General features: G+C 38.9%; 1 protein-coding gene across 1 annotated transcript in view; it reads right to left on the bottom strand.

Moving 5' to 3' along the window:
- LOC136877132 (ABC transporter G family member 23) overlaps positions 1-26,129 on the bottom strand; it is a 153,524-nt gene that overhangs the window by 77,699 nt on the left and 49,696 nt on the right. The window contains exons 2-4 of the mRNA XM_067150943.2: positions 18,661-18,797; positions 12,634-12,793; positions 4,747-4,901 (exon numbers count right to left, since the gene is read on the bottom strand). Of these exons, the coding sequence (XP_067007044.2) occupies positions 4,747-4,901; positions 12,634-12,793; positions 18,661-18,794 (449 nt within the window). The 5' untranslated portion in view covers positions 18,795-18,797. The remainder of the gene's footprint in view (positions 1-4,746; positions 4,902-12,633; positions 12,794-18,660; positions 18,798-26,129) is intronic.

The raw sequence follows: 26,129 nt of genomic DNA on the forward strand, positions 1-26,129 counted from the left end.
TTACCCTAGCACACTCTCCAACAAGATCAACAGTCAAGGACTAGTGAAAACTAGCTGCTTCCAACATTTAGGATCCTACCTGCACAATGATGGTAGTATTGATACAGCATGGTATGTGCATGGGAGACAAAGAAGGTAGGTAGATAGAAACACACATACACAAAGAATGAACATAATACTCTGACAGTGTCCACCATTTTATAGTAAGGCCTTCGGAGGAGCAAGTTAGCCTGGTTCTGGTCGCAATCGGTGTCACCGAGTTAGGGTCCTGCCTGGCCTGGCAAATGAACCCGGATAATTCTGATCGAGAGAACTCTTGAGGCTTCTCCTTTCGTGAAGTATCTGAAAGGGCTGGCCTCCCTTTTTAAGGCAGGCTGGACAAGCTTCAGTTCTGTCAGTTGTTCATTTGAGTTCAGTCAGATAGTGAATGCTACTGTGGAGTACTGAATCAGTCAGTGGACAGTGACAACTGAGTTCTATCAGTTATATGTGTGAGTGTGTGTACTGCTGGCAAGTGTGGAACAGTGCAGCTGAGCAGCGAGGGACAGTGAACAAAGTCTGTTGTGATTGTCCAGACACTGTACCACGTAGAGAATTTTAAGACTGTGTTGTGCGCCAAGCTGTAATCTATGTGGCCATGTTAGTGTACAGTGAGTGTAATTGGGAACTGCCTATGAATCTAAGTGAAAGTTGTGGAAGAGTGTGTAGAATGATTGTTCTAGTTTTTAAGGGATAGAGTGAATTTTGGAATGAAGATTAGTACGATGAAAAGCAAGACTTTGATCATGACTAGAGGTAACAGGAAGTCCAGGGGAGTGATAAAAATAGGAAATGAACCTCTTAAAGTAGTGCAAAATTTTTAAATATTTGGACAGCATGGTGTCACATGATGGAAATTTGGATGGAAAAATTGATTTAAGAATACAGCAGCCTGCAAGTTTCTACCAGTGTGTGAGAGAAATTATATGGAGCAAAGATGTGCCAATGAAGTGCAAGAAGGTTTTATACTCGTCCCATTATAAACCAATACTGACCTATGCTTCAGCAGCCTGGACGTTGACTAAGTGGAACCAAAGTAAGATACAAGCAGCTGAAATGAGGTTCCTGGGGAGCATGCAGGGAAAGACAAGGTGAGATAGAATACGAAACGAGGAAATAATGAGAAGTGCGGGAGTGTGTAAACTTCAAGGAGAGATTGATATAGCAAAGCTAAAATGGTTTGGACACATGATGAGAATGCCAGGGGAGAGAATACCAAAGAGAACATTCATGGATCCAGAGACTGCAAAGAGGCCTAGGGGACAGCCTAGAATGAGATGGAGGAGCTCTGTTGTGGACTGTATTGCAAATAGAGGAGTCGATAATAGCAATAAAGTACTAGAAGAGGGATGGTGCAAAGATCGAGTAAGGTGGAGGGCTTTGGTGCACTACACTACCCAGAGAGAATCTGGAAAAGGGAATGGATGAAGAAGAAGAGTGAATAACTTGTGTGGCTGAGCAGTGAGACCAGAGAGACAGCATGAACTGGTATAATTGTGAGCCTGTGTAGTTGTGTAAGCTGTTTGTATTAGTCAAACAAATTTTAGAGTAATAGCTACCAGCTGAATGTTTATTTACCTACCCATCATCACGTTACAATACCAAGTCTATGCAGGAGTGAGCAACAGAAAAGAGAGGCTGATGAAAAGGAGGCACCGGAGTACTATATGATAGAGCATACACTAGTCCAACATAATTGAAAGGCATATCACAGTATGATCTGTCCAGTGGTGTTGTATGAGGATGAGAGCTGGCCAGTCACCAAGTGCTGAGCATCCTCTACACAACATGAAAAAGCCTATGTTTCACTGTCTCTTGGATTTTCTCTTCTTGATCACATAATCAATGACACAATCCAGCAGAGGAGTCGATAGCAATAAAGTACTTCATTCAGGAGGAATGTGGGAAAGGTGTTTGAGGTGGTACGGTTATGTCCTGGGAGCAGTAATTAGTATCGTTACTTGTGATGCCTACAACATCACTGTCTAGCGCAAACACTCCCACTGAAGGCCAAGGGGAAGGGTGGCATGACAGATTGACTCATCAATATGGTGATCATTTAGCTTGAACCAAACATTGCAAACTATCATGTAGAATGACGCTCATCGATCCAAAGAGCAAACTTCTGGGGAAGAACAGTATGTCAAAGAAATAAGATTGTATTGCTTGGAGTGCTGAATGGAAATTTTTCTCTCTATAAAAATCCAACTATCTCTTCCGGGTTTGAACCCGCAATCCTGGAATCTGGAGGCCACTAATCCACAGAGGGAACTAATTCAGGGGTGATAAGTACGGTATATCACTGAAAGTAAACCAGACCATATGGTGTGTTTTGCAGACTGCATTATTAAACCAAACCTTGTATAGAGTTGATTGAGAGCCTTGGCCTGTCCAGCTGATAATGGAGTGTCATATGGTTAATGTGATGACTCTTTTGATCTTACTGCTTAGTTTTCTTGATTGGCTCTCCTCACATGTCAGATAGCTTCTCAGTTTGTCTCATGAGGTTGGGTGGACCTCTTTCCAGGACTAGAATCCTTGGACAAGATGGGCTTCAGATCTTGGGCCTCCAGGTAAGATACAAACACACTAACCCCAACCCCATGGCACTACAGCCCTGAGGGCCTTGGCCTTCCAAGCGACCGCTGCTCAGCCTGAAGGCCTGCAGATTACGAGGTGTCGCGTGGTCAGCACAATGAATCCCCATGGCCGTTATTCTTAGTTTTCTAGACTGGGGCCGCTATCTCACCATCAGATAGCTCCTCAGTTCTAATCACATAGGCTGAGTGGACCTCGAACCATCCCTCAAATCGAGGTAAAAATCCCTAACCTCGCCGGGAGTCGAACCCGTGGCCCTCAGGGTTAGAGGCAGGCATGCTACCACTAGACCACAGGGCCCCCCTACAGACACACTACCCTTATGCAATAGGACTAATTCTTCTTCTTCTTCTTCTTCTTCTTCTTCTTCTTCTTCTTCTTCTTCTTCTTCTTCTTCTTCTTCTTCTTCTTCTTCTTCTTCTTCATTGCCAATTGGTTCCAACCTAGATCATCCAGGGACACGGAGGAATGTATGGAAGGAACAACACCTCTAACTGAGGATAGTGGACAGGCCTCAAGGTGCGTAATGTATTTTATCTATTACTCTATTGATATAATATATACTGGGTCTCTCTTATAAACCCAGACCGAGCACACAGTGTTTGCAACCGGGCGAGATGGCCGTGCGGTTAGAGGTGCGCGGCTGAGAGCTTGCATCCGGGAGATAGTGGGTTCGAATCCTACTGTCGGCAGCCCTGAAGATGGTTTTTCGTGGTTTCCCATTTTCACACCGGACAAATGCTGGGGCTGTACCTTAATTAAGGCCATGGCCACTTCCTTCCAACTCCTAGGCCTTTTCAGTCCCATCATCGCCATAAGACCTATCTGTGTCGGTGCGACGTAAAGCCACTAGCAGTGTTTGTACTCTGCGCTACAGCAGCTGCCTGAGCCCAACTTACATTGCACGTGGCCGCCCTGCTTTAAGCGTGTATACAATCTTATATGAAATCTTACCTTGTAAAAGGAGCTGGAAGTGTCATCCTTCATAATGAGGGACTTCATAAACACCATTAGCATTTTTTGCACACCAATAGTGAGAATTATGACTGTTCACATGACCATTAAGATGAAATCAGGCCTAATCCGAAAAGAACACAAGGGCGTTGAATAAATGACCATTCAACGACACACTCACAATATCTCACTCTTGTGGCTGGATCAGCAGGTTTTAAACAATGGGCCCATGTAAACCTGTATGGTTTGATGTGTAACAACTTTGTAGCTCTGTGTGTAGAAGAAACCAAAACCCCTACTTGTGCTTATTTTGTGAGTGATTTATTCGGTATCCGTTCAAGATTCGCACCAATGTCATCTAGCTTTACCTCTGTTAAAACTGTTCGTGTGTGCGCACATTTTTTATTGAGCGCTGAGCCAGCAGTTTCAAACGTATTTACAATTAAGTGAATCTGTGTTTGTGAAGGTGGCACTTCACCGGGAAATTTCTGAACAAATGCATCGCGTACCCGTTGAACCGGCTCGTATTTAAAATAAATTTTACATATTAAAATACGGTGTTGCAATGATACCTGTCTCACCATGTTAACAGCTGAGATTCAGACTGGCGACTGATGCTAGGTCAAACATGTGCACACTCCATAAAAGGTCAAGAACTATGCGCGCACCTCCCGTACAGCTGCTTAGGTCTCCGAGAGTAAAAACCCCCCTGGACGCTCTGGATTTATGAGAGAGACCATGTGTATAACATATATATTCATGAACATGTATTATTATTATTATTATTATTATTATTATTATTATTATTATTATTATTATTATTATTATTATTATTATTATTATTATCTTCACATTTTAAATTAAATTTAAAAATTATAATTTATCATAATGTGTACATTTAAATTGCGCTCTGAACTTTGTCATGTCAGACTTAAATAATATTGTACAGTCATTTGGTCTGCAGGGCATGAGGTACGGTTTGCAACAAACAAATATACTGGAAATTTTGAGTTTTCACTAATAACACACCTGAATAAGAGTTTTATCACAATTTTGTATATGAATTAGATTTATGCTACAATTTGAGAAGATGACTCGTATGTTATTTTACCTTCTTTTTACCATAAGAATTTAAATGTAGCTGTGGTTTCTTACCTTAATTTTCCTACTTTAGTGCTATCTGGAGGAAGTTTGAGAAATTCTACCAGTTCTTCTGTCCTCCTTTTGATGGTCTCTGAGTCAAGTCCAAGCAGAGTGCCGAAGTATATGAGAGTTTCTTCGATGCTGAACTCCATATATAATGCTGTTTCCTGGACGATGAAATGATGCTAATTAGAATGATTATCACTTGCTCTTTACTTCCTTTAAGAAATCTAGTAGGAGTGAAACATAAAATGTTATAGAACTTTTAAAGTCAGTGCGATTATTAAACTGGGTGGTTATAATTAAACTTTCCCTATTTAACTGTCTCTATGTGGAAAAACCAGCAGTTGTATGGATATGAAACTTAATCTAAACATTGCTAAGGACATGCAGAAGAGAAATAATGCATAAGCAAGACAAGTTGAAGTTGAGTTAGGAGAAGATCAGTTAGGCTTCATAAGAAATGTAGGAACATGTGAAGCAATCCTGACTTTACGTTTGATCTTAGAGGATCAAACTAAGAAGAGCAAGCCCATACACCGGTACATGGCATTCATAGATCTAGAAATGGTATTCAATAATGTTGATTGGACTAAGATATTTGAGATTCTGAAGGTGATTGGGATCAGATACTGAGAAAGAAGAATTATCTACAATCTGTAGAAAAATCAGTCTGCAGTGTTAAGAATTGAAGGCTATGAAAAAGCAGCCATCCACAAAGGAGTGAGGTAAGGCTGAAGTTTGTCCCCCTCTCCTTTTCAATGTTTATATAGAACATGCAATAAAGGAAGTTAAAACTCTGAGATTTGCCAATGATACTGTTATTTTATCTGAGTGCGTGAAGATCTGGAGAAATTGCTGAATGATATGGACAGAGTCTTGGAGAGGGAGTACAAGATAAAAATATATAAATCCAAAACAAAAGTAATGGAGTGTAATCAAACAAAGTCACGTGATACAGGAAATATTAGATTAGGAAATGAAGTCTTAAATAATGGTCTATGTTACGGAAAGATAGTCCATAATATTAATGAAGCACAATTACAAAACCAATTAACTTATTTATATAAGAAAAGGCATTTCTTCATACAACTCAAACAACTTGTAAGCCAAGAACCACTCAGAGCATAAAGAAATCAATGATCAGCATAGTTTCCAAGAGAAATTCTATGATACATCATACTCCCCCACCTTATTTTGTTCCCACCAAAATGTCAACATTTAGAACACTTTAACACCGATGAAACAATTGTACTGTCATTCATTGGCATTTCAACTCATAAAAATCATGCAGGTTATCACACTTTTCATCCACAATGTGTCTGAGCACCTTGAACACCAGTAGCCATCATCCTAATGGCATTCAATTCCTGGGCAGCTGATGATGAGTTATGTTTCATGCTGTCTCCATTGATGACCCCAGATGACACCTCCAAAGGGATCAAGCATTGTACGGGGTGAATAATCATCCCGTTCTTCGTTCGCAGCCTCACCACTCCTGTTTGTCCATCTTTACCCAGAATTCATTCCTCAATAACACCCAAAGGCCATTCCAGTCTTTTCTCATTTTCAATTTCTACCAAGACCATATCCCCATCTTTTATTTCATCATGTTTATTTTTCTTCAAGAGTAATCATCTTAAATATTCTCTTTGGAAATGTTTACATAGGCTCTCTTGTACACGAGTACAATAAGTTGCTCGTTTGCTCAGTGCTTTTCCATCATCGTGATCTAAGTCACGGACCCCCTATTTCAGGATTTTCTTGCAGAAACATAGCCGGTGTGATAGGTCTAAGATCGTCAGGGTTATCTGAATCTAGGGTTAATGGACGACTGTTAATTATCGTCTTCATTCGCAGAGAACTTTAGTCAGTTTTTTTAGGGTGAGGGAATTTTTCTTAGCACCTTACACAGAAGTCGCTTCAACAAGCCGATCAATCACTCCCACCATCCACACCACCAGGTAGCAGTGGATGGGTTGAACATCCATGTGATGCTTCGAACATTGGTGTAGGTTCCAATTTTCTTCCAGTCTAGTTTAGTTAACCCTGACAGTAACACCATACGTTTTTCTGACGTGTTGTGCGAATGAATGCCATCTATTCCTCTTAAGGAGGGGAGAGTTATCCCCTCCACCACCTCTATTCCTTGTTCATTCCATCTGGTAACTTTAATGTAACTTTAAATAATAGGCTTTGAGTGACACGTCTTCGAAACGTGTGGTGTAACTAAAGCGATATTTATAGACGTGTTACTGTCAGGGTTAACTTGTTGTTGGCTCCTCTGAAGTTAGTTCCAAGACACTTGCTCAGGTGGCAGATTCGCTACCAGTTGTTTACCTTGTCTTGTCCCAAGTCATTTCAAAGAAATTAGAAATTTATCAGACATGGTAAGTTATTCCTATTACTCATCAACTCCTCTTCCTATAAACAAATATTTTCCTTAATTTGTTCTCATGAATTTCAACATTATCTCCATATTGTGATCTTTCATATTTTTAAAAATACCACTCAAACTTATTTGTTTATTAATGTCATTCCATAAAAAAAGGTGATAATACAAACACATCTTGATACTCTACAGAGCCTACTATTACCTACAATGATTTTAGTAGTTATATCAATACTGTTATTAAAATAATGCCTTGGTTAGAGTTATGTTTCCACATGTACCATGAATCTGACCAAAAGGCAGGATATAAAACCACCTACATTTTTTATAGCTGGAAACAAAGTTATTGTAACTGAGACATGATTCATAAGATATAAATTAAATTTTATATTGAACAGATTTGGAGAATCAGACATTGGAAAGGTACAATAGTTAAACACTGTATATAAATAGCCTAAATGGGACATGTAAGGAAAGAACTGTTTAAAAATACCAACTTGTGAGTACTTGCTATGGTTGTTTTATGAGGAATCGGCCTTTAAACAAACTGTTTTATCCATCTCCTGTCCTAACCTTCTCATCTCTATGTAAATATTGCATCCTACAAGTACTCTTCCCGCTGCACAGTCTAGGGGTAAGGGGATCTTTGTCCTGCACAGTAAAATGGGGAAGGTAACTGTTTGCACACTCAATGGTGTGCCTGGCTATTTCTTCCTCATGACTCACTGATGCCAGAAAGAACCCTTGTTTGCGGTGTTCTGGCAAGTGTCAGAGGGTGTGAGAATGTTCTACCCTCATCTAAGAAGATGCAAACACTGTTCTGGTCAAATTTTGTGCATGATTGGTCATTTGGTTCCCTTGAATTGGAAGGGTGACACTTGCAAACTGGGAGGCTTATATCCTAAGATGCAAAGTTAGTGTTGGGCATTCTCATCCAGGTTCTCTGTTGAGGAGGACGTGTCCATTTTGAGCTCTCACTCCTCTGGGGAGTTCTGGCCAAGGTGATGGGGTAAGGTAAATTGTATTTTCATTATTATGTCTTAAATTAACTTGTTTCTCTTGCAGGAATTTTATGGAGCAGTCTCGCATCTTCAGTTATTTGATTTAGTCAAAATAGCACTTTTCAGTGCTATAATGTATCTTTTTTTTTTTTTTTTTTTTGCTAGCTGCTTCACGTCGCACCGACACAGATAGGTCTTATGGCGACAATGGTACAGGAAAGGGCTAGGAGTGGGAAGGAAGCGGCCGTGGCTTTAATTAAGGTACAGCCCCAGCATTTGCCTGGTGTGAAAATGGGAAACCACGGAAAAACCATCTTCAGGTCTGCCGACAGTGGGGTTCGAACCTACTATCTCTCGAATACTGGATACTGGTCGCACTTAAGCGACTGCAGCTATTGAGCTCGGTAATGTATCTTTTTGGGAGCAGGTAACCTTACTATATATGGTAACTTTAATGTGCATTGTATTTTTGTCTGTTACCTATTTCTGGTAGAATGTGGCTAGCCCACTGCATAAAAAAATCTTAAATTGTACAGTAGGTCCAACCATTGATGGTGCCGCCTCACAGCACACACCCATGTATTTTGGTGGGTTGTGGTCATGTTTTTAGAATCCCCTTGATGTTATTTTTAAATTAATACCTTAGCTAAATTATCTGCCTTTCTTTAGCCGTTAATTTGCTGTGATTTGAAATACCCCTGGGCATTAGTAGGGATATCACATGGGTTCTGAGAGCAGGGCCACAAACCCAAGTGAATGTGTGCATTCCATAGTTCCTTCTGTGACCAACCGTGAACGATATTATGTGGAGAAGTATAAAAAGGGAACTGTGTCAGTCATACAATTTTGTAACTACTAAGTTATGTACCTTGCATATTGTGCACATTTCTGTTATTATTAAGTAATTAGTTCATTTTAAGAATTTTGTATTTCATGAATTTTTGTATTTTTATGACAGACAAATTTCCTGCATCAGAGGCTAGACGTTTTATGTTTAATAAACAATACTGTAAGGAATATGATTGCCTGATTTCGAGAGTTTGAGAGTTGCCTGTTTACGTTCCTTGGCAAGGTTGTCCAGCACCTTCCGCATCCTGTTGTCTGTCTGTTCGTATCATCTTTACTTGCCCTCAGATTTGTGTATTTTATTTATCTTTTCCTTGTTTGTTTTTATTTTGCAGTAAAAATTGTGGAACTATCTGACAGTGCAATAGCTACCCTGTTCTAAGCCAAGAATAATGGCTAAGAAAATTTGTTGTGCTGACCGTGCGTCACCTCATAATCTACAGACCTTCAGACTAAGCAGCAGTTGCTGGGTAGGCCAACACCTCTTATGGCAGCAGCACTATGGGGGAGCAGTGTTGCCAAATTAGCAGAGTTTCCGCTAAATTTGGCGGAATTAGAAGACTGTCTGCGGAGAAATACATCATTTTGCGGAAAGCGGATTTTTCGGCGGAATCCTAGACTTATTATAGCAGAATTTACTGTATTATCCATTTTACATTTTAAAAAATGTACTCCAGTCTGTCTCCGAGCTATTCCGTATTTTTTGTTCGGAGCTAGCATTCACATGAAGAAAACATGTTACTTGGGTTTGATGTTATGAGATCATGGTATCATAAATTTTTAATGCGGGGAAAAGGGTACTTATCTCTTATTTGACGAATGACGACAGATAATGAAACTGTGAGAGAGTAGCATTTATATTTATGTTATGAAGGAAGACCGTTTAATGAACTGGCCTGTCCTGTGTGTGGCCCTTGAGGAAGAGGATTCACCTAGTTTGCACCTGGCACTAAAACGCCTACAAGGTTCAGCTCGCCGGCTCGCAGGCAGGGGGTTAATCCCAGTGAAACTCACAGATCAGGCGAGTGCAGACATTTACTTTTATTATTATTATTATTATTATTATTATTATTATTATTATTATTATTATTATTATTATTATTATTATTATTATTATTATTATTATTATTATTATTATTATTATTATTATTATTATTATTATTATTATTATTATTATTATTATTATTATTATTATTATTATTATTATTATTATTATTATTATTATTATTATTATTATTATTATTATTATTATTATTATTATTATTATTATTATTATTATTATTATTATTATTATTATTATTATTATTATTATTATTATTATTATTATTATTATTATTATTATTATTATTATTATTATTATTATTATTATTATTATTATTATTATTATTATTATTATTATTATTATTATTATTATTATTATTATTATTATTATTATTATTATTATTATTATTATTATAATAATATTTGCTCCTTTGTATTGCTCATTATTTGAGATCAGATTTCTTGGCGGAATTTTAGCGGATTTTTAGTATTATTTAGCGGATCTTGAAAATATAAGTTGGCAACACTGTGGGGGAGAGGGTGTTATTTTAAGACTTCATATCCCAATCTAATATTTCCTACATTTTCAGACTTCATTCAACTGCACTCCATTCATTTCAACTACGTCTCCAAATTTTTGCAGACTCATATAAAATATTATTGGTTAATTGCAGAGTCTTGATTTCCTCTCAAGGGTTCTGATTCCTTTTACTATTTCTACCTATTTCTTTAATGGGACAAACTGCAATCCTGCTTCACTCATTTCCAGATAATTGCTTATCTTTCATATTCTGTGGTTCTTATCACTGTAGTTTGACTTTTGCACAAATTGTAGATAACTATTCGTTCAGTAATTATCACTTTTAGAATCTAGAAGAACTTGAAACAATACATGTTATCAAACACTTGACCCATATCTTCAGATATCCTATAAATGGGCTTGTCCTCCTTCATTCAGTCTTTTAAGTTCAAGTGAGTCAACCTACAGATCCCAAGATGGTGGGTTCAAACCCGGCAGAGGTAGTCAGATTTTTGAAGGGCAGAAAGAAATCCATTCGACACTCCATGTCATAAGGTGTCAGCATGTAAAAGATCTCTGGCGACACATTTGGTGTTTACCCAACAAAATTCATCAAAACTCAGCCATAGACTCCCAAGAGAGTTTTGGTTTACTCGGTCTGCCATCTAGTAGACCTAGAGTAAAATGGAATGTCGAAATTGACAAGCAGACAGCCAGATGGCATCAAATTGAAATGTCTGCATGTGCACGGTATCTGAGGCCATACAATTATTTATTACATATTTAATTCTACGTTCCTTGCTTCCGCTTAAGTCCCTCAGTGCTCTATCAAATTTTGATCTTCCCTTGTCAACAGTCTCTCTCTTTCCTTCACTTTTCTTGGATACTACTGCTCAATTTGTTCCAGCTCTCTTTCTACTTTGCCTTCTTTCCCTAGGAGTGATTTTTCATCTGAGTCCCTAATATTCCTGCACCTGCCATACTTCTCCTTTCTCGAAAAGTTTCTTTACTTTTGTATACATAGTAGTTACCTTAACAAGAACCCTGCAATCTTCAATATCTTTACACTTCTTTTTAAACCATTCTTACCTAGCTGCCTTGCACTTTCTGGAGAATTCTTTCTTTAGTCACCTGTACTCCTTGTTTGTGCTCTTCATTTCTTACATTATTACACTTTGGCTATTCTTTGTCTCATTCCATAGGACTGTCAACACTTCATCTGTCTATCTATGGGCTGGGAAGAATTGGGTGAAAGAAAGAAGACGAGCTGCTCGACTAAGTGGTAACTTCAATACAGACAAAAAATGAAATTTATAACCTGCAATAAGTGGTATGTTCCGAGCTGTCAGCGGAGAGATGGAGTGGAATGACATTAGTAGATGAATAAGTTTGAGTGGCATCTTTAAAAGTAGGAAAGATCACAATATGAAGATAAAGTTGGAATTCAAGAGGACAAATTGGGGCAAATATTCCTTCATAGGAAGGGGAGTTAGGGATTGGAATAACTTACCAGGGGAGATGTTCAATAAATTTCCAATTTCTTTGAAATCATTTAAGAAAAGACTAGGAAAACAATAGATAGGGAATCTGCCACCTGGGCGACTGGCCTAAATGCAGATCAGTATTGATTGATTGCCTGATTGATTGATTGATTGATTGATTGATTGATTGATTGATTGATTGATTGATTGATTGATTGATTGATCATGTTTCATTTTTCTTTCTACAATGCTATTTTCTCTCACTTCCTTTTTTGTCAATGTATCTGTATCCAATTTCTCTGTCTTCCTACTTTCTTTACAGTCAATTTTTCATGACCATGTTGTGATTGGACACCCTAACCATTATAAACTCTATTTGATAGCTTCCAGTGTATCTGGTTCTTGTCCATGTGTATAAATGTATTTTAAGTTTTTGAACCAAACATTTTTATGAGCTAAATTATGATCAGGGCAGAATTCTACTAGCCATCTTTCTTTTTCATTCTTTTGTCCCAATCCATATTCTCATACTACACTTCCTTCTCTTCCTTGGCCTACCACTGTGTTCTCGTCTCCATATTATAGACAAATTTAAAATAACATACAAATGACACTTACCTGAGGCATGTAACCAACACGAGGTCCTGGAATTCCACTACCTTTTGTACCAGGACGTCCACCCAGCACCCAGATATCTCCAGCATTCAGTTTCCGGCGGCCCACAATGCAGCTGAGCAAAGTGGTTTTTCCACAGCCACTAGCACCCAGGAGTCCATAGCTGGGGCAAAGATACACATACTTTTGAACTGACATAAGTGGCAGTGAATAACAGTGTGGTCATGACTCAGGTTGATTTTCTATAGGATGATCCTCTTGGGACCAATGGTGGTGAAAGGGTCATGATGAAGGGGAAGCTGAAGGATGGCTGGAGGTAAAGGATGGGAAGCAAGAGCCAGTGCAACTTTCAGCAGTGGATTGAGGACTTAAAAGTATTTTGTGAAATCACACATAAACTGAAGCGAAAAAATTATGCCTCTAACTTTCTCTTTACTGTGCATCAGCATTTGGTCACTGGTTTCTTCAATGTCAAAATAAAATTGTAGAGTTTATGTAATCCATTAGATTCAAAGTGAATACTGACTAGAACTTAGAAATCTTTACTGAATTTGAGCACAAGGTGAAAGTTTGGGAACTAGCAGATGGTTATTTTCAACAGAATTATAAAACTTGTCACACCTCTAAAACACCATCACAGATTTTCACAGCTTTTTTCAGGACATGACCCTTCCATAGACTTGTGACTGCCTAGGTCTCCAGACTACTGCCAGTATTTTCTCTGAGACCTTTCTTTTCCTCATTATATCATTTACTTTACTGTTTATAAAATACAATTTTGAAATAGTAAATTAAAAATATAACTGTTTAATACCAACTGAATCCTACTGTCTGATAACTACTGTATTTATCTTTGTGATTTCCCTGCTACTGAGTGTAACTGAATGCAATTAAATTGACGGTTTTTCTGGTTACTTATATTCTGCAGGACGTACCATCCATGATGACATTTCACAGGAACTGTTGAGTTCATATGAAATTTCTGAACTCAGTGTTGAGAGGGAAATCTTTTCTGTTGATTAGCATTTTATCATTCATTGGCGCTCAAAGTCATAAACTTTCCTTCTTATGTATTTATGAAATTTCAACAGTTATAATACTAACAATGCCAGCTCTGCGGTCTAGGGATAGCATGACTGTCTCTCTCCCAGAGGCCCTGGGTTCGATTCCCAGCCAGGTCAGGATATTTTCCTATTAGTTTGAGGTCTACTCAGTCTATGCGATTACATTTGAGATGCTATCTGATGGTGAGATTATGACCCTGGTCTAGAAAGTCAAGAATAATGACCAAGAGGATTTCTTACACTGACCATGCATCACCTCATAATTTGCAGGCCTTCGGGCTGAACAGCGGTCACTAGGTAGGCCAAGGCTCATTATGGCTGTAGTGTCATGACGTTTGTTTGTTTGTTTGTTTGTTTGTGAAAAGAAGAAGAAGAAGAAGGCCTGCTGAACTGATGTTACTGTATCTGGGTGGCATGCCTATGAATTTCGACATTCTGACTGTGCTGCTATCTAGTAATGAAAGCAGAATTCCTCTGGAATAGATATTATAGTCAAGTTAATTTAGTTTTGTCGACTGGTGCTGTGTGCGCTACCAGAGATCTGTAACATGTCAACAATAATAATAAGACATGGAGTGCCAAGATTTTGGTCCATCCTTTGAAATTCAACTGCCTCAGCTGGGATTCAACCCACAAACTTGGGATCGTGAGTTGGACACACTGCTTACCATTATCCACAGAGGTAGTGATAAAATTATAAGTAAATAAATGATAAAATACCAATACATTGAACTTAAAAACTATATAAGGCTATTGACAATAGTCAGTCTCATCAGAATTAAGAAATTGTGTGAAAGATCATCTGTCAAAGGTAAAATGCAAACAGTGATGGGAAAAGTACAAAATAAAAATAAGTGGGCTAAATTACAGTTAACCTCCTTGAGAAATATTTTACTCAATTAAACAAACAAAACCCCTTGGCGCAAGAGCCTCGAAGGGCCATGGCCTACCAGGTGACTACTGCTCAACTCAAAAGCCTGCAGAATATGAGGTGCCCAGTGGTCAGCATGACGAATTCTCTCGGCCGTTATTGACTGAGGCCGCCAATCTTATTGTCAGATAGTTCCTCAATTGTGGAGATTTATCTCCCGTATGCAGTTATCAGACTGTGCCCCTTAAAAGGGCTTCTGATAAGCTCACCTGCATACACCCCAGTGTCAGTGGGTAGGGTCTGACACATCCCACTCTGATGAGTCTAGTGTCAGACCTAAGACGAAACGCTGGTTAATAGAGCAAACGCCTAACAAGCCTTACATCTGATATTTTTTTGACACATACCACTTAGTGTAAAAGTTTCAAACAAATTTATACCACTTAGTCGAGCAGCTCGTCTTCTTTCTCCCAAGTCTTCCCAGCCCAAACTTTGCAACATTTTTGTAATGCTACTCTTTTGTCAGAAATCACCCAGAACAAATCGAGCTGCTTTTATAAATTTATTTTTTCCAGTTCTTGAATCAAGTAATCCTGGTGAGGGTCCCATATACTGGAACCATACTCTAGTTAGGATCTTACCAGAGACTTATATGATCTCTCTTTTACATCCTTACTACAATCCCTAAACACCCTCATAACCATGTGTAGAGACCTGTACCCTTTATTTACAGTCCCATTGATGTGATTACCCCAATGAAGATCTTTCCTTATATTAACACCTAGATACTTACAATGATCCCCAAAAGGAACTTTCACCCCATCAACGTAGTGATTAAAACTAAGAGGACTTTTCCTATTTGTGAAACTCACAACCTGACTTTTAACCCCGTTTATCATCATACCATTACCTGCTGTCCATCTCACAACATTATCGAGGTCATTTTGCAGTTGCTAACAATCTTGTAACTTATTTATTACTCTATACAGAATAATATCATCTGCAAAAAGCCTTATCTCTAATTCAACTTCTTTACTCATATCATTGATATATATAAGAAAACATAAAGGTCCAATAATACTGCCTTGAGGAATTCCTCTCTTAATTGTCAGATAAAGCTTTGCCTACTCTAATTCTCTGAGATCTATTTTCTAGAAATATAGCCACCCATTGTCATTCTTTTGTCAAGTTCAACTGCACTCCTTTTTGCCAGTTGTCTCCCTTGATCCACCCTATAGAATGCTTTAGACAGGTCAATCATGATACAGTCCATTTGACCTTCTGAATCCAAGATATCTGCTATATCTTGCTGGAATCTTACAAGTTGAGCTTCAGTCAAATAACCTTTCCCAAACCCGAACTGCCTTCTATCGAACCAGTTTTTTAATTTTGCAAGTATGTCTAATATAATCAGAAAGAATGCATTCCCAAAGCTTACATGCAATGGATGTCAGACTGACTGGCCTGTAATTTTCCACTTTATGTCCATCACCCTTTCCTTTATTCATAGGGGCTACTATAGCAACTCTCCATTCATTTGGTATAGCTCCTTCATGCAAGCAATAATCATATAAGTACTTCAGATATGGTACTATATCTCAATGCATTGTCTTTAGTATATCCCCAGAAACCTTATCAATTCCAGCTGCTTTTCTAGTTATCAACTTTTGTATCGTACTGTAAATGTCATTGTAATCATACGTAAATTTTCATACTTCTTTAGCATTAGTCTCCTCCTCTATCTGGACATTATCCTTGTAACCAAAAATCTTCACATACTGCTGACTGAATACTTCAATAATAATTCAGTACTTCATTAATTACCCTTCCACAAGTAATCAGTAAAATTACAAATACAATAACAGTCTTTAGGAAACCATTGATATTTATTTCACTTGGGACAGGAATGATAAAAATGGTTTGCAAGGAAAAAGGTGATATTACATTTCTTTTTTTCTTTTTCTTCTTTCTTAGAAGTTTTAAGTGGCTATTATCATAAAGTGAGAAGAACATTTGAAATTATATCTCCCAAGTAAAGTTTTTATTTCACACTGATCTCAGATTGTTTTGAGAGCCAATTAATTCAAAATATTTATTCAAACAGGGGAATCAAAATTATTTAACCCCTTTGCCATCACACGTTTAATCCGGTTCCTTTATTGACCATGAGCACCTCATGAAATTACAGTACACGATTACCATGCGCAGCATGTTCTATATGTTCAGTGGTTCGGTGAACCACCTAGAAATAGATAGGTCTTGGTAAAATGTTTTAGCAAGAGCCTATTCCTTTAATTAGCTTGGTGTATTCGCGCACATAGCGATAATTTTGACATCAACACTCTTGTTCTGCGGAACCAGCGAAGAGGTTCAATTCAGGATTGAGGGCGCGGGGCCGTGAGATGTAAGGAGGGTGTGCAAGGTGACGGGACATGAGGAGCAAGGAAACCATAGATCAGGAACCGCTGGCGAGTGGACCAGCGATAGACATGAGCAGCCCTGAAATTAGCTGAAGGACTGTCAGAGCGTGCGGTTAAAATTTGCTGTACGTGGTAGGTTTTGAAGGGATTTTAATTTCATGATTTTGTGGTTCTGATGTAATTAATTGCAATGAACCAGATTATTTTGGTAACTACATTTTTTATAGCACCAATAGGCACACGTAGCTTAAGATTATGTGATTAATGAAACTTAATTAGTAACACGTTCTTGAAGCAATTATTCCTATGCAAACAAAGTCTTCAAAATAAGAGGAAACTGAATCAGCTTATAGTAATTGCACCACATATTCTTTCTCCTTCATTACTCGTTGTTTTGGTAACTTCTTCATGCAGCAGCCTTGAAAGAAAAGTCGCGTTGCTAATCAAGCAATGTCACTATTTTATATCTATGTAAACATCAAGTCACAGTACATCTGAAATCAGTGAACCCCCAGGCGTAATATCCATGCGCCGCCACTGACAGTTACCTAAATCACAACCAGTAATCACATAAGCTGCAGGTAAATGAATGAGTGCACATCATATCCTTTGCATTACCGGTATACCCTTGACTTAAAGCCTTGTGAGTGCTGTTGCTCCAAAATTGCCGAACTCTTGATGCAATATATATTTTGTTTACTAGAATGTAATGATTACAATTTTATTTCAAGAAATAAATTATCAGTAAGTTACATTTTGTAAAAAGTAATGATTAAAACCAGAAACCAAACCTCATGATGCAACAGCCCCAAAGGGCCTGCGTGTGCCAAGTGACCACTGCTCGGCCCAAAGGCCTGCAGATTACGAGGTGTCATGCGGTCAGTACGACAAATCCTCTCGGCTGTCATTCTTGGCTTTCTAGAACGGGGCTGCCATCTCACCGTCAGATAATTCCTCAACTGTAATCATGTAGGCTAAGTGGATCTTGAACCAGTCGTCAGATTCAGGTAAAAATCCTTGACCTGGCCGGATATTGAACCTGTGGCCTCCAGGTAAGAGGAAGGCATGCCACCCCTACACCATGTGGTGGGTTCAAAAAGTATTACAAGTAAAAATTACAAAAGAAGTATTCGTTACAAGTAATTAAGTTACTTTTACTCAAATACTACTTAACTCTAATCACAAACAACAGACTATGGAAGGAAAAACTGAGAGGAAGGGTGGCACCTTGACAAAAAACAAAGATACACAAAGCAAAGAGCAGGATGATATTAAAATAATAGCAAATATTATTGTCAGAAATGAAGAAAATTCCAGTATGAAAGGATGCTCTTAATTTTAACAAGTACAAATTCTAAGGCAAAGTAAACATTGATATTCTATACACAGCTTTCTATCCACTAGAGGCACAGTAAGAAATTCTGATATCTAGAATCTGAACTTACTCAATTGTCAATAGTCTTTCTGTTTCATTTACTGAAGCAACACTACTAGATACTTCATAGTGCATTAGGTAGTTTTTCTTCCAAAATAGTCATCTTGTTTAGTATAATAAAATATGCAAAGCTTCCTACTCTAGACTGACTTTTTGAAGCAATAATGATGTTAGTTTAAGTAATGACTAAAGATGAGTTGGATGGATTGAAATTGTTTTTAAGTATAGGAATCTACTCACATGGTTCCCTGTGGAACAGTCATATCAAGACCACGAAGGACAACGTTTGGATGTTTTCTGGAGCCATAATGTTTATAGGCACCTCGTATGCAGACAGCTACCTCATGAGGACTCGTTTCTACTACTTCTTCCATGTTCTGAAACAATAATATAAGATGTACCTAAGTGTAGTGTTTCCACAGAAAACAAAGAAAATTATGGTCGAGAATAATGAAGAACAGAAATAGATCTATAATCAACTGAAGTAAGTGGAGAACACAGATGTCCAACATTAAAAGAAGGGAGAAGACCGTGATGACTACTTCATGTAATGAATTATAAAGAGCGAGCTGAAAGGAGAGAGAAATCAGAAAACAAAGTGGGTACTGTGGTGAATGGCTAAATACTGTATGGCAGCTTTTCAATGCATATTCAAAACAATGCAGATCTTCATTATCAGTACACTTCAATTTATTTAGTTTTAGGTTCTTTACATTGATACGGCACTGTTTACTTTAAATGCATTCTGACAGTTCTATCCACGTACATCTTCTTATGGAATGGTGTATGCCCTTACCTATAACATTGTACATTATTCTGTGAAACCTGTATTTTGTATTTTTATGTTCATGCAATGGATTTTTGAATAATATGATTCACTTGTGAATTAAAAATACTATCTAGTCCATTGATAGATGACCGTTGTATGTTCACGGTGTTCATTTGACCTTAGTACATTGGTGGAAAAAAATATCCGAACACCATGAAATAAGGAATGTAGAATTCTGGGGATATATTTGTCAACGTAACATATTGAATTGATTAAAGGTACAAGACTACAGGTTAATACCCGCGCGAGAAAAGCCATTGCTAATGTGCCATACAGGTCTGGTGTCATCGCCTGACTGTTGAATGTAGGCATGCAAACGTGCATGCATTGTGTCGTACAGATACCAGATGTCAGCTTGTACGATGGAGTTCCATGCCTCTTGCACTTGGTCGGTCAATACAGGGACGGTTAATGGCGCTTGCTGATGAGTGATGACGCTGGAGTTGTCGTCCAGTGATGTCCCATATGTGCTTGATTAGGGACAGATTGGGGGATCAAGCAGGCCAAGGTTACATGTAGACACTGTGTAGAGCACGTTGGGTTACAACAGCGGCATGGGGGCGTGCATTATCCGGTTGGAAGACACCCCCGGAAATGCTGTTCCTGAATGGCATCACAACAGGTTGAATCACCAGACGGATGTACACATCCACAGTCAGAGAGTGCTTCTGCTGTCATAGGAAATTGCTACCCAGAGCAGAACTCCCAGTGTAGGTCCATTGTGTTGATGCCACAGACAGGTGGAATGCAGGCACTCACCTGGCCTCTTTGTAACCAACACACGGCCATCACTGGCATTAATGCAGAACCGGTTTTCTTTGGAAAACACAATGGACCTCCACTCCATCCTCCAATGAGCTCTCGCTTGACACCACTGAAGTCGCTGATGGCGGTGGTTTGGGGTAAGTGGAATGCACACCACAGGGCATCTGGTTCGGAGCTGTCCTTCAAGTAACCAATATTGAACAGTTTGTTGCATTACTGTGGTGCCAACTGCCACTCAAATTGCTGCTGTAGACGCAGTCTGCTGCGCCACAGTCATATGCTGAATATGGCGGTCCTCCCTCTCGGTGGTGCCACAGGGACGTCCGGAGCGCAGTCTTCTTGCGAGCATACCTTCTTGTTACCACTGCAGCCAGCTCGCGGGCACAGTGGAGACATTCCTGCCAAGTTGTTCTGCAATACCGCAGAAGGAAAATCCACCTTCATGTAGCCCCATTACACGGCTTCGTTCAACCGCAGTGAGCTGTTGATACTGGCCTCTTCGTCGTCGTAAAGGCATTCTTGATGCACTCACAGTCACTCTGTCCAATCTCACAGGTAACTAATGCTCTTGCACAGTACAGTACGTATTTAGAGCAAACCTTATGTTTAACGTCATGGGAAATTGGAATCAATGTCATCTTTCAGATGTATGAACACGCCTACCAATGTTCGTTAGCCCCTTCTTGGTGTTTGGATATCTTTTCCTGCCAGTATATTTGTGAACTTCTTGATGTACTGTATCTTCACCATTTGATATGATATTGACAGTAAGTTGTTGTGTAATCTTAAACTAGGAGGTTTGGGTAGTTCTTTAAACCATCCTTGGTAAGTGGGGACTTATACAAATAAAATTATAATTTTGTCTGAGGATTTCAGAGTTTTGCCTCATATTTTGCTCTTCCTATGAACAAATATTTGCCCCAATTAGTCCTCCTCAATTCCAAATTTGTCTTCATATTTTGTTCTTTCCTACAGCCTTCATGGCTCAGACAGCAGGGCTCTCACAGCTGGGTTCCATGGTTCAAATCCTGGTCACTCCAAGTGAGATTTGTGCTGGAGAAAGCAGAGGCCGGACAGGTTTTTCTCCAGGTATTCCCATCTTCCCTGTCATCTTTCATTCCAGCAACACTCTCCAATATCATTTCATTTCATCTGTCAGTCATGAATCACTGCCCCAAACGAGTGCGACAGGCTCCGGCAACTGGCACAGATCCTATCCACTCTGGTAGATGGGGCTTCATTCATTTCATTCCTGATATAGTAGAATGACGACTGTAAACAAGCTGTGGATTTACATTTTCATTATGATCTTTCCTGCCTTTAAAAGCTAATTTGTCTAGTAATGTCATTCCATGCCATCCCACTGACAGCTCAGAACATACTGCTTATCTAGTAGCTCACCTCTTTACTCCTAAATGTCCCCAGTCTAGAGACTAAAATTTCATAACACCCAGAACAAATAGTGATGCTGCTTTCCTTTGAATCTTTTCCCATTCTCGAATCAAGTAATCCAGGTGTAGGTCCCATACACTGGAACCATACTCTAATTTGAGTCTTACCAGCAACTTATATGCTCTCTACTTTACATCCTTACTACAATCCCTAAATATCCTCTGTCTGTTTGTCAGGTTGTCTTGGAAAAAATGGCTCAACAGAAAATTGCTTGAAACTCAGTACTGATGTACAGGGATAACAAGGTTGTGCACTAGGCTTTATATTATTTGATCAATTTATAGAGGCATAGCAATGTTAATGGGGGGCAAAAGAAGAAATGTCAAATTTCTCTGTTAATAATGCAAAAATGTACACAGTAAAAGTTTTGCAAAATATAATTTCCTATCTTATGTTTCATGCATATTTTTACCTTACTAGGACTAATAATTGATATTCACAAATATTGAATTTTTCAAAAACTTCAAAATATCTTTGAAAATATTAATTCAATCTATAAAAGAATACATAACAGAAATGATAAACCAAACCAAACACCATGGCGCAACAGCTTTGAAGGGCCATGGCCTACCAAGTGACCACTGCTCAGTTTGAAGGCCTGCAGATTATAACGTGTCACATCGTCAGCACGACGAATCCTCTCGGCCATTATTCTTGGCTTCCTAGACCAGGGCTGCCATCTCACTGTCAGATAGCTCCTCAATTGTAATCACGTAGGCTGAGTGGACCTTGAACCAGCCCTCAGATACAGGTAAAAATCTCTGGCCTAGCTGGGAATCGAACCCAGGTCCCCCGGGTAAGAGGCAGGCATGTTACCCCTTCACTGTGGGGCTGGCAACAGACATGATAGAGAATACAATTTCCAAACTTTTATAGCTGATGTATTTTTACCATAGTAACTGTAATAAAGTAAATACTGTCGAGTCTGTAGTCCAACACTTCACCAGTCCAAGATGTCCAGTACTCTGGCTCAATGAGCCATGGCCACGTGACATTTTCATTGTAATTGTCCAACTCCTTGGCTGAATACTCAGCATAGTTGTCTTTGGTTCAGAGGCCCCCAGGTTCAATTCTTGGCTTGGTTAGTAATAATACTAATACTAATAATCGTATGGCCTCAGCTACCATGTGCAGACATTTCAATTTGAGGCTATCTGATTGTCTTTGTTTTTTTCTTTTTCTACCACTTTTCCCACATCTCTGGGGTCGCGGGTGCGAACTGTGCCGCACATGTTGATTTGGTTCTGTTTTATGACCGGATCCCCTTCTTGACGACAACCCTATATGGAGGGATGTTATCACTATTACGTGTTTCTGTGGTGGTTGTTAGTGTGGTATGTTATCTGAATATGAAGAGGAAAGTGTTGGGACAAACACAAGCACCCAGTCCTCAGGCCAGAAGAATTAATCAGAGGCTTTCCGTTTTTTCCGTGGTCTCCCATTTTCACACCAGGCAAATGCTGGAGCTGTACCTTAATTAAGGCCACGGCCGCTTCCTTCCCACTCCTAGGCCTTTCCTATCCCATCGTCGCCATAAGACCTATCTGTGTCGGTGCGACGCAAAGCAACTAGCAAAAATATCCTCGACCCGGCCGGGATTCGAACCCGGAACCCTCTGAACCGAAGGCCTCAATGCTGATCATTCAGCTATATTATTATTATTATTATTATTATTATTATTATTATTATTATTATTATTATTTGTCTTTAAAAACAAAATTTAAAAAGAGCAAAAAAAATGTGTATGTTCCAGGATAGGCCTATTGATGTAGAAGATGGACTTTAAAGAAATCAATCATGTTATAAATCAGTGGCTCTCACTTTGGAAGGGCGTTTTATGCCCCCTCACTCCCACCCTCCAAACGATCTTAGGGGTGCAAAGTGCCATTTTGCTCCTCCCATAAAATCTCCTAGATGCTAAGTCATATTTCGTATTATGATATGCATAATATACACTAATAGGGCATTTATTAAGAAAATATATTTATGAAGCAAGTTCTAATTTTTTAAAACTTGTGATTTTTTTTTTGATAGCTTCGTATGTAAAGCATTCCTTCAAAATATTTATGAAGTTCCATTTTTCTGTTAACTTGTGAATATTATTGAGAACTCGTTGAAAAATGTATTTGAGAAAGAAGCTCTGTTATTGTTCTGTTTGTTTGTGAATATTGTTATTATATAGGAATGTTTGCATTAAGAGTTGTTCCTCATTTCACATGCCTGTGTTCAGTTATAAATTATAAGTTATAAATTGCTGTTCAATTAATAAAACGGCTTTTTCAGTTAATATGTCTTGCTAAATTTAATTATCTCGGAGAATGGATCCAATCAAATTAACTCGATAACTAGACCTCTGCGCGGATATTCAAAATATTATCCGTATCCGCACTTACTTCATCCGCACTCCCATCCGCGAATACTGTAACTATTTAATAATATTACACCGAAGGTATTGACACGGATAGATCTGTTAATATAATACAACAGGCCTGTTACCTAAGATAAGAACCCCAGGCTTATGACGGATTTCCTCTCGCAATAACTACCGACATACTGAGCAGTTCTCTTTCGAAACCTTTGTTCCTTCCTTCCAGTAGGGCTACCACTAATTGCGGGCTGGAGCCAGTTAGGCTTAGGTCAGATTTACTGCTTTATGGCCTCAAGGCTCCCTATTATAACACTAGATGCATTATTTTTTCGCATTAACGATAAAGATAAACGCGACAAGAAGTATTTTGAAGCGATTTTGAAATATTTTAACGAATTATATGATTTTCGTTAAGAAATTAGTGATTTTGTTTTCCCGAATTAAAGCGAATTAGGGAGACAAGAAATTTACTTATTTTGCGATAAGTGGGAAAATGCAGCGAAAACGATCATGAAATTGTATTCTAATATAACGTGTGTGAAGAGAAAGAGAAGACAGAATAAGGATTTATCATTCCGATACAAGTATCTGTTCATATTAATACAATATAAAATCCCTTAATGGTATGGCCATGTAGGCTGAAAGGGTAATTTGTTATGTAATATGGATTAGGGCTATATTATAGTTTAATCAAGATTACATAAGGAATAATGAATGATTACGTTACTGCTGCTGTTTATTTATCTATCTTTCACATAAATAATTCACAAATATCACGAATTAAACTTTTTATGAATAACTGTAGGAAAGGATTAAAAGCGATGGGTTCAGCCCTATTTCGCGAAATGACGCGAAAAAATGTTTCCTTTTCGCGAAATCGAACATAAATTAATGCGAAAAATCAGATATATATATAGGATGTTAGGTGTATACGTGCAGATATTAAGCTAGTCGGCTAAGAAAAATACATCTCATAATATATGCTATGTACTTTTTACCTTGTCCTATTAGTTTGCCCATAACTGAGCCAAATATTTCAGGACCTAATGTGTTTTGAACGGCCGTAGCAGGATACGCCGGTGATGTCATTCTGTCCACGCGTAGCGGAAGTACAGTAGCCGAGTATAGAGCTTGTTGAACCTGTTTCTTATCGCAGGCCAACACATGTTGTTGTGCACTTCCCCTAAAGGCTTGGCAAATAGAAGAGGATGACTCACGTGCCAGGTCACTTGCTGTACTCGAAAACCGGTGTAGGGTACTCTGTGTGAAAAGTACACAGAATCCTTACAGTGACGTCGAAGATCCGTACAAGCACATACGTGCGAATCAAGTGTTGTGTATTTGTGTGCGATTTTTAAACGTCAATGGCATTACTCAGTGATCCAAGCTGACAAAATGAAAGGAAATGGTTAATAAGTAAATGAAATATGGGCGCAACATTTCTGTGCTGTTATTGCGACAGTCTACGATGAATTTCTGACAATAGACAATGCGGGTTGTCGATGCTTATTCATAAACTTTTTAGGTCATTGAAAGGACGGTGGACACTGAAAGAAAAGGCTATAAGTATTCAGTGAAATTGTTATTAATGAGACAAATTTCAAAAACCGTAGTTGCATCCATCGTGAACATTGCTCGAAGGAAAAAAGACCTACTGTGGAATTGCCGCCGGGCATTTCTAATAGAAGGCTTATTCTTCTTTTTCCTAATCTGTTTACCCTCCAGGGTTGGTTTTTCATGGGACTCAGCAAGGGATCCCACCTCTACCGCCTCAAGGGTAGTGTCCTGGAGCGTGAGACATTGGATCGGGGATACAGCTGGGGAGAATGACCAGTACCTCACCCAGGCGGCCTCACCTGCTATGCTGAACAGGGGCCTTGCGGGGGTATGGGAAGATTGGAAAGGATAGACAAGGAAGAGGGAAGGAAGCGGCCGTGGCCTTAAGTTAGGTACCATCCCGGCATTTGCCTGGAGAAGGGGGGAACTACGGGAAACAACTTTCAGGATGGCTGAGGTGGGAATCGGACCACCTCTACTCATTTCACCTCCCGGGGCTAAGTGGACCCCGTTCCAGCCCTCGTACCACTTTTCAAATTTCTTGTCAGAGCTGGAAATCGAACCCGAGCTTCGGGGGTGGCAGCTAATCACACTAACCACTGCACCACAGAGGCGGACGGAAGGCTTATTACTGAACAGCAAGTACCGATAGGTAAAATGATGACTGTAATGGACCCGTTTAATTAGAACTTCCGTAAAAATAATATTACTACTACTACTACTACTACTACTACTACT

This window comes from Anabrus simplex, chromosome 7 (assembly GCF_040414725.1).
Source record: "Anabrus simplex isolate iqAnaSimp1 chromosome 7, ASM4041472v1, whole genome shotgun sequence".
Lineage (NCBI taxonomy): Eukaryota > Metazoa > Arthropoda > Insecta > Orthoptera > Tettigoniidae > Anabrus > Anabrus simplex.